This window comes from Bos indicus x Bos taurus, chromosome 9, assembly GCF_003369695.1.
Source record: "Bos indicus x Bos taurus breed Angus x Brahman F1 hybrid chromosome 9, Bos_hybrid_MaternalHap_v2.0, whole genome shotgun sequence".
Classification (NCBI taxonomy): domain Eukaryota; kingdom Metazoa; phylum Chordata; class Mammalia; order Artiodactyla; family Bovidae; genus Bos; species Bos indicus x Bos taurus.
The window spans coordinates 14853111-14872878 of NC_040084.1; the positions used below are offsets into that span (position 1 = coordinate 14853111).

Here is a 19768-nt window from a genome sequence, read left to right on the forward strand (position 1 = left end):
TTCACTATCATGGAAACCAATCATGTCAATATCTGGGAAATATGCCTTTTCATGTATTTAAATCTCCTATAAGGAGTTTGATTTTTTTTTAATCTGTTAATTTTGACACAGACTTAAGCTCAGACATATCCAAATGAGTTTGCCAGTGATTAAAAAAAAAGAAAAGATGAATTCTACAGAGAACTCAGACCAAAAGATTTTAATTTAAGGACAACTTGAAATCAGGATACAGGACTTCACTACTGAAATTGCCCTTGGCGTTTTCCTTCTCCTTTGGCAAAAATATCACCCAATACGTGGCCTTAATTTCACCCAATTCCTCCACTTCTTCCTAAAAAAAGAAATGCAAGAACACCCCCACTCTTTCCCCTTTTCCTAAATCCTCCCAAACAAAAAGAATAAACTTTTCTATAAATTCTTAGAAATGCCCATTTTTAATAAATTGCTTTTTAGGAAAGACAATTATGAAATACAGACACATTTCTCCCTAGCCACCTGATAATAAATGATGAGACGTCACTCAAAATTTTTCACAGAAAAGAATATTAATGAGATTAAGGTAAATTTTAGCCATCAGAAAACTGAGTAGACTTGAATTAGCCTCCCCAAACATAGTAAAAATAATTTAGGATTAGTCCTGGTTGTACAACATACATTGTCTCAACAGCTGCATTATACATCAGTCTTCTCTAAGTGGCTAGGGCGCTATGCTTTGCCCACTGTTATTTTATTTAATGCTCAAATCTGACGCTGCATTCTACATATTAGGAAACTGAAGCTCAAAGAAGTTTCAAGAACTTGCCCGAGGCCATGTAGTTATAAATGTCCCTGAATTCTCTCTGTTTCCATAGCTTCCTGTGTCTTTACTAGTTGAGTCTCTCATCTAGTTGATCTTTCCACCAGAAAAAAAGAAGCGAGAGAGAGAGAGAGAAACACAGTTCATCCTTGAACAACGAAGGTTTGAACTTTGAAGGTCCAGTTGTACATGGATTTTTTTTTCACTATCAAATGCGGCAGGACTACATGATCCGAGGTTGGTTTTATCCTGGGATGCAGAGGAACCTCGGATAAGAATGGTTGCCTATAAATTATACGCAGATTAACCCCCACATTTTCAAGGGTAAACGGTGTAGGCAGTTGGTAGGGATTCAATATTTCAAAATCTGATACAAGTTTAGATACACAATGAACTTGATTTTAAAGCACATTCATTAAAGGTCATACGTTTTTAGTCCTCATCTGTCACATAAAGAAAAAAAATGCAAGAGGTTATCATGAGCTGATAGCTATTAGGTAGCACCAACACACTGGCAACCCCCCTCAGAGTGTTACCTACATTCAGTCATGGCTTCTCCACTCAAGGGTTCCCCTTCTCCACTACTGTAAGTTGCAAATATGGAAACTCTGTACTTGGTCTCTGGCTGCAGGTTTTCTATCACAGTATGAATTACATCTGCAGGAAGACTCTTTTCTCCAGTCTCTATATCATCATAAAGTGATTGCCAAGAGACCCTGTAACCGCGAACCATTCCTGGAGCTGACGTCCAATAAGCCCCAATCGATGTGTCCGTGATATCTTTAGTAATCAAATCTCCAGGTGAACCGCGCTCTAGAAAAGAAATGAAAGGGGGATCACTCTTTAATGTCTATTAGATATGTAAATACTCCCTCATCCTGGCAGACACCCTGACTTGTTGGACTCAATTTGTCTAACTTCCCATTTCTTCTTTCTGAGCTGTCTGTCCTGTTCTGTCAGGGGAACAGAAGATGGGATTAAACCGAATAATTATGCCTGATTCCTGCTTATCACCCTTGCCCCCATATGTCCAGTCAGATTAAAATGTCCTTCAGAACAAGAATGACATTCAAATACATAGAAGTAAATGCCTAAAGAAATTTTCAAAGAGGGAAAAAAGCATCTAAATCCCCCAATTTTACTCAGTTCTCTTCATCGATTGTTCACAAAGATCTTTATTTCTTCACCATCATCTTTCCCTCTCTTATCTTCTTTAAGTAAGCTCCGTTTCAATGTACCACTTCCAGTTACTTCAACAATCTTATATCACTTGCAAATCTTAATTTCAACAGTCTTTTTTTCACAGTCTATTTTCAACTATTTGTTCAAACAGCTAAAAATCCAGAAATGCAAAATTTCAATTATAGCTTAACCCTAAGGAAAATAAAAACCAACAATTCTTCTGGAAAACCTAAAAACGATTAGTCATCAAAATAAAACACACCACTTGCTCTAACTGATCAAAAATGTCTGCTACTAAATTTTGGCTCTCCCATTCAAAATAAAAATACAACTCAAGTGGAAAAAATATGGAAACCCTGACTTAATAGGAGGCACAGATGTCTACCAATAAAACCCTAACTTTCCATAATTTAAATGTAAGATAAATATACAAGTCATTTTATACTGGCTACCTTTACTAGGGTTTATGCCACAGTATGACATAAATATAAAACTATCTGCCTCTCCAGCATACATTTTACCAGTAATTATTGTGTATTCAAGAAAATGATATACAGTGCTGCTACAAGAATGCTGAAGGCTGCTATTCTACTTGAATCAAAGAGTAAAAATGAGTATCTTAAAAATACTCATAATTATTTAAATTTCAAGTACATAAAGATAACAATAAATGGTGGACAAAACCCTATCATATATGTCAGATTACAGAGGAAAAAATAAAATGGAAGCTGGGCATACTACCAGACCCCAAGACCAAATGGAAAATTTTAACTCTATTATAAATAAGTTTAACTGCTGACAGGACATCTCATCTCTGGAGGGAAATTAGTTACATATTTCACTGCAACCAAGAATATTTATTTTCAAGAACATACTGACTTCTTTCCCTCAGTTCCTGAGGCTCATCTTCATTTGAAGGTCTTTAATTGTATTCCTACTAAGGTCACACATCTTTATATCTTCTCTACTTACAGGAATTAAACAAACTGTTTCTTTGGTTAGGTTGGGCTGAGTTGGTTGGGTTTGACTTGCCTGTTGTTTTTTCACTTTTTATTTTGTTTTGATGGTTGGTATTCCAACTACTCGTCTCTAAGTTTTAAATACGCAGCATGTTTCATTTGCTTAATATATACTACATCTTTTTTTCATATGTACTTCTTCTCTTAAATTTCCCAGGCTGCAATTAGCAACAGCTTTTGTGAAATAATACTTAAAAGTACTTGAAAGGGATTCAGAATTTAAATAAGCTTAAAAGCCACATTAAGAACATTCTCCAAAAGTAATCTTCCAAATTAACACTGGAGAGATTTACAAATAATAATTTCAGTTTCTACTTTTCCCAAAGATTGTGCTTCTCAGCCTATTTTTCTGCCTACTTTCTATAGTTCTGAATTTGTGACATTGTTTATTTCCATGGCAACAGACATCAATCTCACAAACACAGGCTAATGATTTCACTGTGAGAAAATAATAGGAAGGAAATTTGTGGTTGAAGCAAAAATACATTCACAAAGATATTTCTGAGCTACACACAAAAGGAACTCATTAGATATGTATTCCCATGGATTTTAATCAACTACATTAACACTCTCAAGATGTGGAAAGCTAGAACAAAATATTAATAAAATTGTAATGAAGACCTCTGTAGAACTGTTCAATGTCCTGGAAAGAATCTGTAAAAACACTTTTTAAGATCCAAATATGATACGGGAGTTCCCATTAATGGCATAACAGTACTAATTCAAGTGAACATTAATTATATTCTCAATCACAGAAAAAAAAAGGTCCTCAAAAAAATGATAGTTTCTGCCTAACACAGAAAGGCATTACTTGTAGGTACTGGCGCTTCAACATTCCATGTTTGTGACAAAGAAATGTGAAATCCAAAGACAGAAAAGAGACACCTCAAACCAGAAGCCAAGATTGAAAATATAAACTGCTTCAGTGGGTTTCTTGTATGTCAGTCAGTTTGATAATAATAATCCTAAATATAAGGAGATCCAACCAGTCCATCCTAAAGGAAATCAGTCCTGAATATTCATTGGAAGGACTGATGCTGAAGCTGAAACTCCAATACTTTGGCCACCTGATGCGAAGAACTGACACATCTGAAAAGACCCTGATGCTGGGAAAGATTAAAGGCAGGACGAGAAGGGGACAACAAGAGGATGAGATGGTTGGATGGCATCACCGACTCAATGGACATGAGTTTGAGTAAGCTCTGGGAGTTGGTGATGGACAGGGAAGCCTGGCATGCTGCAGTCCATGGGGTCGCAAAGAGTCGGACATGACTGAGTGACTGAACTGAACCGAACTGAAATATTAAGTGTACGCTGTTGTCAAACACATTGAAACGCCTTTTTTCTCCAAAAAGTAGGAGGGTTGGGTTTTCAAGCTGTTGCATTACATCCAAGAATCTTGAGACTATGATGTTCTCGTGATAAGTATATTTTATCAGACCTATAACCCTTGAAGTTTTTAAAAATGGAATCTTGGCTTGGTCAAATGTTAAGTTACCAAAAAAAGCAGTTGAATTGCACCCTGTGATGTAACTGGCAGTCTGCCAAGGGGCCACGCTGGCCTGGGGACTAGGTGTGCAACAGGATGAGCATGCCCCTACCTCCTGGAGCCCTGGGACCCTCAGGAGTAAAACCTGGACTGGACCCAGTCAGATACAGGAATCACCTGGAGGGCTAAAGACCCGGCCATCCCAGATCAATTACACTGGAGTGTCTGAAGATGTGCCTGAGCCCTGACGCTTTCTAAAAATTGTTTCGGCCTCCTCTGTGATACTGATTCCTCCACGATTCTGGCTTCTTTTCTCACTTAGGGGACATTTATTTATTTGGAAGCTGTGTTTGGTCCATGTGGGAGGGAACCCTCACCCTTGCTTTCATTCAGAAATGAGAGGCAGGTGTGGTGAAGTAAAACCCCATGGGGTGAAAGCAAAATTGGTCAAACCTGGCGGAAATGGGGACGCTGGGTAGCATGGTGTGATGGTTTCTCTATATCACACGGGTCTATGGCCACACACAAGTCACCCTTTCGGTAGTAGTGGCGTGAGCCCAAGGCTGATCCACAGAGAACCGAGAAGTTCTCATCACATCCTTTCCATCCCATTACATGAGTGGGATGTTCCCCATTCTCTCTTCCCCTCCATCCTGTGTCAAAAAGGAAATGGCTTTTCAATGTTTCTTCAAGCACTGATCACATTTTCCTGTGAATGAGATTCCACTCTAGTGTTACCCAGCCAGCCACTTGCTTTAGTTTAATATATTGAATTGCAGGTTTTCTCAAACTACAGAAGTTCAGACATCAGTAGCTACTGAAAGAGATTATTTGGCTTGGACTGCTTTTGGGACAGAGTCAATTTCTAATATACCTGGGAAGGAAGAGGAAAGAGAGAGGAACAAGAAAGAAATATAAGAAATATAGAGCCTCTATCCAGCAAAGGTTAGTATTAGTCACTCAGTATGTCCGACTCTCCGTGACCCATGGACAGTAGCCCACCAGGCTCCTCTGTCCGTGGATACTCCAGGCCAGAATACTGGAGTGGGTTGCCATTCCCATCTCCAGAAGATCTTCCAGACCCAGGGATCAGACCTGGGTCTCCTGCATGCAGGAGGATTCTACACTGTTTGAGGTAACAGGAAAGACCACAAAGGTCACTGTTCTTCAAAAGACAAAGCCAAAGAAACAGTGGCATGCACAGAAACCAATTCCAACAGACTTCTTGCCACTTTGTCTCAACCCGTCCCTAAATATGGACCCACTTCTGCTCTAGCAAAGGCTCCCCCATCTTGAGCTCCTCCTCTCTGTCTGCCTGCAAGACTCACAAATGCATGTTTTAAGATGTTTGGGCTTGTCCACGTTTTTCACCTAAGTGACATGGTTTTCAATAATATATAATCTCACAGTACTTGTTTTCTGCCATTTTGAACCACGTGCCTGTACTTTGCATGTTACTTTTACCTCTGGGAACGGAATTGCTGGCAATCATTTCAAACAAGTCATACCATCATCTTCTGTAACGATATACGCCTTCATCTCTATTCCTCTGAATCCCTCTCAATAGTTTTCCCTTCTACCGTGCTCTCTCCAGTATAGTACTAGGGCAAGTATAAGAAATAACAAAGCTTTTCTGTCATAAATTTAAACAAACAAAATTCATCAGTTTTTGAAATTTTGATGCTCAGTATTTCTGATCGGATTACAAAGCATAGTCACATATATCAAAAGGCAGCATCGCTGGTGCCTGCATGCATGCATCCCTGTGCTGCTGCTGAGGCAAGTGATTAGACAGGTGCATTTCTCATGATCTGAAGATCCACACGGGGTTGATTCTACTTTTTCCACATATGAGGCCAAAGAACTGAGGCCTCATTTAAGTAACTTTCCTACATTTCCTTAGCCCTTTTCCATTTGCTTTCTGAAAAGCAGATCATCATCCAATTCAAATACAATTATAACACAAATTAGCCAGTGATAACTGAAAAATTAATCATTAAGAAATGAAACTCTATTTTCATCTTACAGATTGTTCTAGCCAGCTTTCATTGAGTTTCACATACCACTTTCAAAAATAGAAATTAAATTGAAAATGTAATGTACCCCCCTTCTAAATCAATTTGTCTTTTCCGATAGAGCTCAACTCAAAGTCATCCAACTTTCCACAGCACAATAAGGAAGACCTGCTCTGGATAATGTTCATGTGGAAACACACTTGATTTACAAGCAACGACTTGAAATCACCATTCCAAAGGACAAAGTTCACTATTGATCAGTTAACTTACTTTAAGTAACACATAGTTCTTAAAAAGCAAATTGCCCTTCAACCTCAAAGCCTGGATTAGATTTCTTCCATAATTGTCACCTCTCCAACATAGTTTAGATTTTTCTCTGATAAGCCATCAATTTGTGGGAAAGATATTACTGTTTGGTGATTGGACTAAAGTTCCCTGGAAACATCAGAATTGTTATACACAGAATGAATGATTTTTTGAATTATGAGACAGCAGTAAATCTAGGAAAACACAGAGGCCTTATTTATTCCATCTTGGAGGCACCCCATGTTACTCAACATCTTGCAGAAGAATTCCTGTGATGTGCTAAAAACCTCATGGTAACCAAATGTCAGCTGAGTTAGCATGGTTTGATGTATAGGAAGCCTTTCATGTTTAGGACACCAGAGGGTTGCTACAGCAACTGAAACAAAAGAAATTCTGAAAAATCATCTTTTCCACAGCCAACAAACACATTCAAAAATAAAAGAACTGTATTATTCCAACGCTGAAATTTGCATTCATTTGCAGTAAATCTCTGAATTAAAGTGGGAATTATTCATTTCTTAGTTTAAAAGAGCAGGTTTCCCTCTGTAAACACTAGCAGTGACAACTAAGAATTCTTTCAAGATTTGAAGTTCATTTACATGTACAGCAGTGTTTTAGTAATTACATTAAATCTTCTTTAACAACAACAGGAGAAAAAAACAATGTAAATCAAACCTAATAGCTTGTGCTCAGATTCCTCTGAAGTTTGGATCTGAAATAGTAATAAACTCTGCCTTTGTGATTCTATTTCATACAGTACTAGGGCCAACCATGAACCTCCCCAACGCCAATGCTAATAAATCTCTCTTCCAGGGACGGGGGAATTTTCTGATCATTGGCTGCATTTCAAGAAAGCACTAGGAAACAGATTCAAGTTAGGGACAGTTATAGCCCATGCTAAATATTTTTTTAATTCTTTTTTAATTGAATAGAATGCACTTCAGTCAATCTATAAAATTTTCAAGCCACAGAATGCCCTCGCTGGCTGAGCCATGCGTCTGGATGGAAGAAACATTCCTTCAAGGTCTGCTCTAACCACCTCCTCTCCCAAGAGAAAAACAGATTAGAAAAACAGCAACCCTCAAGAGCAGTTGGCTGGCTGTGTTTCTGGGCTTTCCATTCTCTGCATTTACCATCATATCCTATTCCTGTATATGGTATGTGGATTTGGCTGAGTTAATATAATAAAATGAAATGGAATAACCATGAGCAAAAAATATCTATTATTTTAATTTAGTCACAACTATGCTTTCACATATTTGATAAGTTTACCACACATCATGCAGTAAGATAAATATGTTAACAAAATCAGGCTGGCAGCATTTTCTCTAATCCTTCACTAAAGTGAAAAGCTTTGGTGTCAATGGGAAAAAAATCTACTATTACAATCTAGTTATGAATTAACTATATTTTTAAAGTGAAGTTGCAAATCATCTAGCTTTCCTCCATCTCAGGGAATGGGAAATAGTAATTTTTTGATTTATTTTACTATCTGTGTATCTCCCTTGGAGATTATTTCTGACCAGATATATGGGTGTGCACACTAACACACACATTCAAATTTGTAGATTTTCTATACCACCTGTGCAAAGCCATAAAATTATAAAGAATTTAGCTACACACTTGGCCTAGAAAAGTCATTACCCAATAGAATGTTTGCTGTGATGTTAAAATGTGAATTTTATTTTCTAAAAATTGACAATATATTATTCTTAGTAAAAATGCATTAATCTTTAGAGGCAACATTTTGACAAAGTGTAAGTATATTTATAAAGTAAGAAATGCAAAAGAATATCAGAAGTTTAAAAAGTATAAGCACAAGTAAAACTATTATTTCCAAGATATCCCTTATAAGGGAGAAATGTTTGCAAATATAAACAATCTACAACTATTATATAAAAAAACAAAAACTCCAAAGCTGATCCTTTAAAAATCCTAGAGGAGCAATCTATGTTAAAAGCCTGTAGAAAGCACATGAGAAAGAGAACTTAAAGGTCAAAAAAAAAAAAAGGGGGGACAAATTTCTCAGAAATTCTGAATGTTGCTCCAGGTATAAAGATCACATGCTTCCATTGTTTGGACTATGTCCCCCTAATTAAGGCAATTTCCATTTCCATCTCTTATCATTTTCAAAGTTTTAGAGTAACCATTCAACATCTTTGATATACTTACAAAAGCTGTATCTTTAGATATCAGTTCTAAACTGAATGTTGTTTCCCCTTGATGAATTTCATATATGTGGAGTATTTTCCAGATCCCAAAGCATTTCACTTAACACTCTACCATTTGATCTCCACAGTAAGTTTGGGAGGAAGGGGGAAAAACCCCTCTTTATAGATGGATAAACTGAGGTTCAGAGGGGTTAAGAGGTTATTTCAAAGTCATATGGTAGCCAAACCAGGACTCTTCAAATAATCAGTACTTTGCACACTGGGATTTAAACTTTCATTTAAACCCTCTTCTAATAATAAATTTCACAGCATATTGAATTAAACCCTTAATCACTATTAGAGACAGAACTTTGATTAGACTGTTTTTGTCAATTAGGTTTTATTTCTTACCTAAGTCAAAGTTTTAATCAAAACTGCCTCTTGTAGATCTCATCCTTGTGAATTACAACATCTATCATCCTCCAAGCTCTTGGACCCACTAAATCCGATATGGATATTTGCCTAATATCACTATGATCTCACATGACAAAAGATACTTCAGATTTATTTTCTTCCTACAATTATTTTAAATAAGGCATAGAAAAGGAGGTGATAATAAAAGTAAACCCGACCTCCCACTTAGGCCCCAGCTATGGAACTGCATCATCATTTTAACCATCCACTGATACTGCTTTTCAAAACTACAATCCATTTTCATTGTAGTTAAGTTAAATTTGTGCTTTCTCTCTTGTACGACTTACTTTCCGGTTGTGGTGAGTCAAATCTAAGCTTCCATTACAGTTCAAAAGAGCCTAAGAAATATGAAGCCCTCTGACAATGAACTCTGGAGAACCAAGGAAACAGATCCAGTCTTGTTGATGGTTCTTACTAAGTACTGCATTAACTTTGAACTTCTAACACAGAACTGAATTTTAGAAGTCATTCAGAAAACAAACAGTAACTTGGTCTCTCATATTTATAAATGCTTGTAGGCATAGTCAGAGAAGACTCTTGAGGGTCCCTTGGACTGCAAGGAGATCCAATCAGTCTGTCCTAAAGGAAATCAGTCCTGAATATTCATTGGAAGGACTGATGCTGAAGCTGAAACTCCAATACTTTGTCCACCTGATGCGAAGAACTGACTCATTGGAAAAGACCCTAATGTCGGGAAAGATTAAAGGCAGGAGGAGAAGGGATGACAGAGGATGAGATGGTTGGATGGCATTACCGACTCAATGGACATGAGTTTGAGTAAACTCCGGGAGTTGGTGATGAACAGGGAGGCCTGGTGTGCTGTAGTCCCCGGGGTTGCAAAGAGTCGGAAATGACTGGGCGACTGAACTGATACTGATGTTGATAGGCACGGTGCAGGAGAAGAGGCTATTAGTCAGAGAAGGGATCCTTTCTGCTCCTGGGTGACAGACCAACTGCCTTATCTCAGGCACCCCAAACCCTCTTGCTCCATTAATGTTTCCCCCTGTCCACTCTGAGAGTCACACACCTATTCTCCATTTAACCAACCCATGGCACAATAGACACATTTCTACAGCCTTACTACACACTCAGCTCCCCAGTACACTGCTTCCCAATCAAATTTAATTTTTTTGGTAGCCTATATCTCTGAATAAGAAGCAGTTTTATGACTACTTATTTTTTTAATACAAATTCCTTTTAAGAGAAAAGATGGCACACACTCAGATTTCATTCTCTGAAAACATTTTAAGCTTCCTAAGCGCAATCACAAGCAAGCTCAGAGATTTCTATAAAATATGACAGTAATTACCTTCAAGTGTTGTCCCTTCTCCAAAAAGGGCATCTCCAGCTCCAGAGGCGTACAAGGCTGTCACAGATAAGGCATACTGCGTCCCTTCGTTTAATCCTCTCAGGACAGTACTCGCTGTGTCTCCCTTCACAGTGACCTCTTGAGTGTCACCTCCTGCCACCGGTGTGTATGTGATGAGATACTGTTTCACCTTTCCTGGTGCCCTCGTCCAAGACAGTTTCATTGTTGATGTCGTAGGGTCAGAAACTCGTAAATCCCTTGGGTTCCCTCTAACTTCATTAAAGAAACAACAACATCAAAACTCATTATTTAGTAAAATGACTTAAAAACATTTTGCTGCTTTATATATATATAATCAATTGCCATGCCCTCCTCCAGGAGATCTTCCCCACCCAGAGATCAAACCCGCGTCTCTCACTTCTCCTGCACTGGCACGCGGGTTCCTTACAGTAGTGCCCCCTGGGAAGCCCATATCTATCCACCTATCTATGAGATAGATATGTAATCAAATTTACATCCTGGGTGAGATTATGACTATTGTAACTGCTGACTAGTCAACAGAGTTTAAGCATCTCTAAACCGGGCCCTATGTGTTAGCAGAAACAAAGCAAAAGCCATCCAATTTCTCTTCTGTACCGTAGTCACATAGGCTAAAGTCTTCCATGTTAGAATCTTTCATGTAAAAAAAACTACAACATTTTCTCTAAAACTGGAACAAAGCACTATAAAATGTATATATGCTGATTAGTAACACAATGGAGATTTTTAACTCCTCTAAGAAACAGTCAATAAAAAGACTTTGTTGGAGGAAAGCTAAGAACATCTAAATGTGATGCCCATGAATTATGTTAATTGATAAAAATGATAAATGGTGCTGTCTCTAGAAAAATATACATGAGAGGAAACGAGCCTTGGTTCCACTCAGGAGCCACCCATCCCTTTGCAACTGTGATATTTGGCTTTTCATGTCTTTCCTGCTAACGGGGCCATGGGGTCTCTGAAGGGTCTCAAGGCTCCCAACTCTATCACTCTCCTCACCAGGCACACATCCCCCAGCTTTAACTCAGAAAAATAGAAGGATGAGGCATCACTGGGTCTTTTTTTTTTTTTTTTTTTGGTGCCCAGTACAAAGATCCCTAGATCCCCAACTGGAAAGAATAAGGGTAGTGACTTCTCCAGTGGAAGAAAAGAAGAGGGCAGGTGGAGAGGGTCTTTGCAGGAGAGACTAGCTAGGCTGCACCAGGAGTCATGAAGTGTCTGCAAGAGGGCAACAAACTCACATTCACTGCTTATTAGCAACATTCAGTTTCCTTAGCCTCAACATTTGTGCAATACTGGGATAATAACAGTAACAACTTCATAGGTCCTATGCAGGGATTAAATGAGATAATACATCAAAAGCTCTTTGCACAGAAGGCGAATAGGTGCTTAATGGTGGTGGTGGTTTAGTCTCTCAGTTGAGTCCAACTCCTGTTACCCGTGGACTGTAGCCCAGCAGGCTCCTTTGTCCATGGGATTTCCCAGGCAAGAATATTGGAGTGGGTTGCCATTTCCTGCTCCAAGTACTTAATAACTGCTCATTATTGCTGACATGGAATTATTATTATGTTTTTAAAACTTTAAAGACAAGGAATAAAATGAAAAATACATATGGCTTAATTTTTATTCATGAAATGATCCATTAAATAAATATTGATAACCTGCAACTAATATCAGAATCTATCCTGGAAGCCTAATCATTCCATTTAAATAAAAACAGGTGAGTATTTTTAAATCTTCCTGAAGAAATAACAGGTAATCTATCTCAATGGTGCATAATATGATTTTTAATCCCTAGTCATCCTTCAATTTACAATAGAATATTTAATAGTATTATATTAAAAGAATATTTAGACCGTATCATACAGCTCAGGTTCCTGCTGACACCAATAAATGAGGTCTGTGCTGTGCTTAGTTGCTCAGTGATGTCTAACTCTTTGCGACCACATGGGCTGTAGCCTGCCTGCCAGGCTCCTCTGTCCATGGGGATTCTTCAGGCAAGAATACTGGAGTGGGTTGCCATGCCCTCCTCCCGGGGATCTTCCCAACCCAGGGGTCAAACCCAGGTCTCTCGTGTTGCAGGCAGATTCTTTACCATCTGAGCTACCAGGAAAGCCCAATAAATGGGGTCACGAGTAAGTCAAATATTTGAATAAATCAAATCTAATAGGACTAGCATCTTAGATACTCCAATAATTGAGACAAAGTGTCTCATGGCTTGTAGTGTCTGAATAGTTGTCCAAAGCGTCTCCTAGTCTAAGATTTCAGTTGTTACCAAATAATGAGCATATTTCTTATACCTTCTTCAGTGGCTGCATTTCCAGTCAACGGAGACCCGGGTCCCGAGACATATTCAGGAATTACAGATACTTCATATTTTGTGTCTGGAGTCAGGTTCTCCAGCGTTCTCCTCCTCTGATTGGCTGGAGTGGTAACTTCTTTGCTTTCTCCACCAGCAACAGGTCTATAAATAATTCGGTACCTTAAGACTCTCCCCGGAGCTTGAGTCCAGGTAATTTTAAAGCTATCCGTAGTCTCGTCTGTCACCTTTAGGTTTCGAGGTGCTCCTTTCACTAAAATTTAAAAAATAACAAGTTGACTGATTATATGTGAAGAATAAAAAGCTAGTTTTTTGATCAGTAAGTTACAGCATTTCTCTAAGCAAATCCATGAGCATTTTTTAACAAACATCCTGGTTCCTGAACGCATTTGGCCAGATATTAACTACATTCTGAAATGGAAAAAACACTACAATACCCAGAAAGAAACTGAGTACTGTCAACTGTTTAATCAAATAAAGAGGTATATAACAGTAAATTTTTTAATTCATAAATACTCTATAAAATTGCAAATTAATATTGACATAAAATCAAAACTAAAGAAAATCTGTTTCTTCAAGTACAAGGCTTTCACTCTTACTAGATCTTCTCAAAAAAGCAGGAAAGTAATACCTAACACAGGAAAGTAATATGAGGTCTACCATATTCACCCACTTGAACAAACTGTCTTATCCAATCAGTCACACCGTTAACTTTTTTATCTGCACAGTCGTTTGACTTGAGAATAATTAGACCACACATGTATTAAACCAAATACATTTGTAGGTACTTAATGAATACTCCTTGGTTTAGTCACCCAGTCATGTCCGACTCTTGCGACCCCATGGATGGTAGCCTGCCAGGCTCCTCTGTCCATGGGATTTTCCAGGCAAGAATACTGGAGTGGGTTACCATTTCCTTCTCCAGGGGATCTTCCCAACCCAGGAATCGAACCTGGGTCTCCTGCGTTGCAGGCAGATTCTTTACCGACTGAGCTATGAGGGAAGCATAATGAATACTAATAGCTGAATCTAAATCTTGAAGTTAAATTGCAATGTAATTTAAATGAAATGAAATTTTCATTATGTCTTAAATGAAATTTTCATTAAGTCCAAATGAGAACATCACTTGGTTTTGTGGTTTAATGACTTTTTTGTCTAAGAAGCGAAGTGTTCATATGGACAACATGGTCAGGAAAGATGAACTAAATCCACTAGGGTAAAACCACAATGCAGCATATCTGCATGTACCTCTCATGCAATTAGAAGTTTATCTAAATGTACAACATATCAATAGACCACTCCAGGGAGGAAAAGGAACTGCATATCTCAAGAAAAGAAAGCAAATTTTTGGCAGACCTATATCCATGATTCATTTAATATGGCAAGGAAAAAGGCTATATTAGTCCAAGCAAACAAAACTGATGGATCTGAATACTGGCTCTGAAATTTAATTAACGTGTAATTTTGAGTCTCAGCTTAGCCAAAGCAAAAACGTGACTATTTGTAGGGTTATTGAGGTGGTGAAATGAGATAATCCTTGGAAACAATTATCATGGTATCTGACACATAGCAGAAGCTTAACGACTGCTAGTTTAATACAGATATTAAATCAGACACTTCCTTATTGACCGAAGAAAGTTCAAATCTCACATTTCACTACAAATAACAGAACTTGCAAGGCATTACCAAATTCTACTGTAGTAGCCCACTGAGGAAAAATTAGAGTGTATACAAATATAGTTAACTGTACTCAAAAACCCTTTAGATTTCAATTTCCTTCTTGAGACAAAGTTCCATCTCCACCCCAAAGTGCTGAAGAAAAAAGGCCAGGCTCATCAAACCACAATTTGACATTACAGAGAAATCAGCAGAAAGTCAGAAATAGCTAAGTGTGGCCTGCTAGGTTATACTATCACAAAAATCATAAGACAAGAAGACACCTTAGGCCATTTAGTCTACTAACCTTCAGAAAGGAATACACCTGAACCATGCACAAAAGAAAAATCAATCATATTTGAAAAACTCAAAGATTCTCTAGCTTTTATCAGCAAGTAGGCCTGCACATGCCTTCCCTGTCAGCAAACACTTCTTTGTTTGTAACTATCTTAAATTCCTCATGCTGCTGTTTCAGCCTTTTCTATACCCAACAAAAATGCAGAACAACTGATGCCTCTTATCATATTCACTGCATTTATCTTAAGGAGTAAATATCTGGTGGTAGTCTTCTAACAAGGTTCTTCAGAATATTGTAAATATCAAATGAAGAAAAATGTATCAGAAAGTATTCAACTCTTTCCAGTAAAGTGGACACATCTAAACAAGTATCACTTAAAACATCTGGTCAACTTTGTACACCTAGGTTTTTAGCAGGCTTATCTACAGTAGCTAAAGGATGGAAGCAATCCAAGTGCTTACTGATGGGTGAACGGATAAAGAAAAGTTGGTCTATACATACACTGGAATATCATTCAATCATAGAAGAAAGGACATTCTGACACATGCTTCGAGCACAGATGAACCCTGAGGACACTAAACTAAGTGAAAGAAGCCAGTTACAAAATGACAAATACTGTATGATTCTAGTCACGTGGGAACCTAGGGTCATCATATTCATAGAAACAGAAAGTAGAACGGCTGCTGCAGGGAAGGAAGGGGGAGTTGTTTAGGAGTAGCAGTGGGAATGAAAAGTTGTTGTTTAACAGGTAGAGAGTTCCAGTTTTGCAAGATAAAAAAGTTCTGGAGACGAATGTGGTGATGTTAGCACAACAATATGAATGTACTAATTGCCTCTGATATGCACACTTTAAAAGGGTTGCTATAATGTTTTTTATAGGTATGCTGCTGTGCTGCTGCTAAGTCACTTCAGTCATGTCCGACTCTGTGTGACCCCATAGACGGCAGCCCACCAGGCTCCTCCGTCCCTGGGATTCTCCAGGCAAGAACACTGGAGTGGGTTGTCATTTCCTTCTCCAATGCATGAAAGTGAAAAGTGAAAGTGAAGTCACTCAGTTGTGTCCGGCTCTTAGGGACCCTGTGGACTGCAGCCCACCAGGCTCCTCCATCCATGGGACTCTCCAGGCAAGAGTACTGGAGTAAGGTGCCATTGCCTTATCTTACCACAATTTTAAAAAGATAAAAAACTGGTAATATATATCTGTCATCAGAGGTTTGGTAGCTCTGAAGTATTTGAAACATGGGACAGAAAATGCTAGATAAGCAGTATTTCAAGAGCTAATTCCATAATTATTAATGGTTCTCTATGTCTCAACCTCAAATTCATCAAAATAAACATAGGATCTTTCACTTAAAAGCTTTTTCCCTTTTGAAAAAGGTTTATGAGTAGTTGTATTTTAAAGGAACTGAATCCTACAAGGGCATTCACAGTGCTGAACTATAAAGCAGATGGTCATTTCCCATGGTGACTCTGTTCTACGATAAACTATTAGTTTGGGGGAAACGGTGGGGAACCCTCCTCACACCTTCTGCGGTGGTCTCCTCTCCAGCTAAGGGGATGCTGAAGCCATCCTCGTACTCTGCGGTCACATTGACCAGGTACAGGGTCTCTGGTTTCAGGTTGCTGAGGACCACACTGGTGCTCGAGGCTGGCTCCACCAATGTCACTTGGTCATCCCCAGTAGCTTCTTTGTAGGTGATGTGGTACGAAAAAACGTTTTCTCCAGCAGGAGACCAGCTGGTCTTCAAACTGTTGGAAGTCACCTCAGAAAAATTAATATCCTTTGGAGGCACATAAGCTGTTAAGAGAAAAAGAAGGACATAGTTAAAATTTTTAAATCTACAAAGCAAACACAGACCCAACAGCTACGCATTTTCTGAAATGGCTTCCGTTCTATTGGGAGAGTGGTCACTGAGGCCAATGCACTGAGTAAGTAGTCCATACAAGACCAGTGAGAGAAAGCCTCTCACTCACAGCCCTGCAAATGATCTCAGTCTTGACCATTTGTCTTGATCATTCATAACACTGTTATGTTGTTTAAGTAAAAGTAACTAGTTAAAAAAAAAAAACTCAATTAGAGTTTTCAGCTTCATAAGGCAAAGCAGTAACAGAATGGTCATACCCACAACTGGAATATTTAAACAGTATCAGATCTAAAATGAATCATCAAGTAAATGGTTTGACAGATATTTCTGTCATACCGAAGTAGATATTTCAAAGTAATAATTTAAAATGTTTTCCTAACAAAAGAATATTTATTAAACCAAATCATAGGAAGATGCAATGTTTAAGGCAAACTCCCTATCCTTAGGGGACATACAATGAAACTGGAGTGAAAAGAGAGTGCAAGGTTATTAAGAAAAAGGTAGTCTATTTGAATGCCAAATGACTGCAAGTGGTCAGCATTATAGCACTAGAACAGGTATGAAGCTTGATGCAAGAGATGGGACTTTTAATCAAATGTTGAAAAACAGAATTTGAGCAAATGAAGAGAAGAGAATAGGGAATTCATTTGTCAGGAATGATGCCCAAAAATGGTCCAGGAAAAAGATTTCAATGATCCAGGACTATACTCCAGTTACCTTTGATTCAAAGGAACTAGTTCAGCCCTCCACTCAATGCACAGTTATTTAATTGGACATGACAAATGGGCGTGACAAAGCTGGTTCCTAGTCCTGTATGACTCTGAAGATAAACAGCTTTTTCACCAATAAACATCTGACCCATAGCCAGGAGAAAGCCATGTCTCAGAGGTAAATGAGCTAAGCTCAGCACTTTTCAATAATACAGGAAAGTTACTTTTTCCTACAGATAGAATTGACAAAGCAGATTATCCTCTATTTTAGAACCAAAAATGCTTTGTTCATGAAGGGATAACTTTTACTTTAGAGAGCCTACTAACCTTTTTTCTTTATGGCTGCCAATTCTTGTTCAATTCTAAGGCAGATAGACTGCGTGAGTTCAAAAGATATCCTCTGAAAAGCATCAAAATCTTCCACGGTGAACACATGGGTCTCGGCAGGAGGAGAGGCGATGGCTTCTAGCTCTGAGCGAACAGCATCCTTCACACCAACCGCAAAGATTTCAACATCTGAATTCCTCAGTTTTATCGCCGGGTCTCTGAAAGCATCTGAAGACTTTCCATCTGTGATAAGAATCATGACCTTCGGGACATTGCTTCTTGAACCCTTGCTCGGCACAAATATTTTCTCTCTGACATAAGTCATTGCTTTCCCAGTGTTGGTAGACCCTCCTCGGTACGGGAAAGTGTTTATTGCTTCAATTATATCTTCAACTTTGGTGAATTTTTTCAATGTGAATTCAGTATGAGGATCCCGGCTGTACTGGACAAGACTTATCTGTACCCTATTTGGTGAAATCTCAAAACTTTTTACAAGAACTTCCAAAAAGGCCCTAACTTTAACAAAGTTTGCAATCCCAATGCTATAGGAACCATCAACCAAAAACACAATATCGGCTTTTATATCCACACCACGTGAACATTCTGTAAAAAAGAAAGAAAGCCCATTAAAGTTCAAACATTAATCACATGAAATAAACAAATTATAAACAAATATTAATTAATCATAAAAATATAAATACAGCAGCTTCTCTGCATCCGGGGGATGGGAGTGGTTCCAGAACCTCCTTTCCCATTCCAAACTCTGTGGATGCTCAAGTCCACTCTATAAAACAGCACAGGGAGGCTGGCCCTCCAGACCCACAGATTTCTACATCTGCGGGTTCAACCAACGTCAGACAACACAGGTGGTTGAATCTGTGGATATGGAACCCATGCACACAGAGGGCCAAAGACATCTGATTTTCTTAGTAAGCAGGCTTCTTTAAAAGAAACTTATCGCAACTGTTTTGTTTAAAAGTAAGTCTGAACCAGAAAGGTATACTATCAAATGGACCTCCACATACTTCACACCCTATTAACTCACCCACTTGAACTTTCATTGGTTGAGTCTTCTCCATTATTGAAACGGGCTCACTGGATGTCAGTCCCTTCATGGCAGAAACGCTGATCTGGTATTCTGTGTCTGCTGAGAGGTCACGGACGCTGAGCGTGGTCGTCTGAGGCCCCACACTCAGAGCATGCTGTCGGCTTCCCGTGGTCATGGGTATAAGGAGAACTTTATAGCCAGTCACTGCGCTAGGAGATGGACTCCAGCTTAGCTTAACGTATTTCGACGAGACTTCCGTGGCAATCAAATTTGAAGGAGGTTCAACAACTACAAAACAACAAGCAGAAGAGTGATTAAAAACAGTGAGATGCAACCCCATTAATGAGGTTTTTACTGTTACACCTCAGTTTTCCTTATTCAATGGTTGTATCATGATTGTATCAGGAAAAGGGCTTCCCAGGTGGCACGAGTAGTAAAAGAACCCACCTGCCAACACAGGATCTTAAGAGACGCAAGTTCGATCCCTGGGTTGGGAAGATCCCCTGGAGGAGGGCATCACATCCCACTCCAGTATTCTTGCCTGGAGAATCCCATGGATAGAACAGCCTGGCAGGCTACAGTCCATAGGGTTGCAAAGAGTCAGACACGACCGAAGCAACTGAGCACACACACACACACGTCACATGCACCTATCAGGAAAAGTTCCCAGTCACAGACACCCACTTCCACTTGTACCCCCCAAACCAGAGATTCAGCACCTGAATTTTAATCCAGGAGATGAGAAGTTTAGGGCAAAGAAATCCT

General features: G+C 38.8%; 1 protein-coding gene across 3 annotated transcripts in view; it reads right to left on the bottom strand.

The window, feature by feature from the left end:
- The window catches only part of COL12A1 (collagen type XII alpha 1 chain), a 117707-nt gene that overhangs the window by 79062 nt on the left and 18877 nt on the right, over positions 1 to 19768 (bottom strand). For 2 of the 3 annotated variants that reach the window (XM_027550948.1, XM_027550949.1), the window contains exons 9-14: positions 19001 to 19291; positions 17956 to 18558; positions 16579 to 16851; positions 13080 to 13352; positions 10741 to 11013; positions 1337 to 1609 (exon numbers count right to left, since the gene is read on the bottom strand). The exons of the other annotated variant lie outside the window; for it this stretch is intronic. In XM_027550948.1, the coding sequence (XP_027406749.1) occupies positions 1337 to 1609; positions 10741 to 11013; positions 13080 to 13352; positions 16579 to 16851; positions 17956 to 18558; positions 19001 to 19291 (1986 nt within the window). The remainder of the gene's footprint in view (positions 1 to 1336; positions 1610 to 10740; positions 11014 to 13079; positions 13353 to 16578; positions 16852 to 17955; positions 18559 to 19000; positions 19292 to 19768) is intronic. 3 annotated transcript variants of the gene reach the window in all.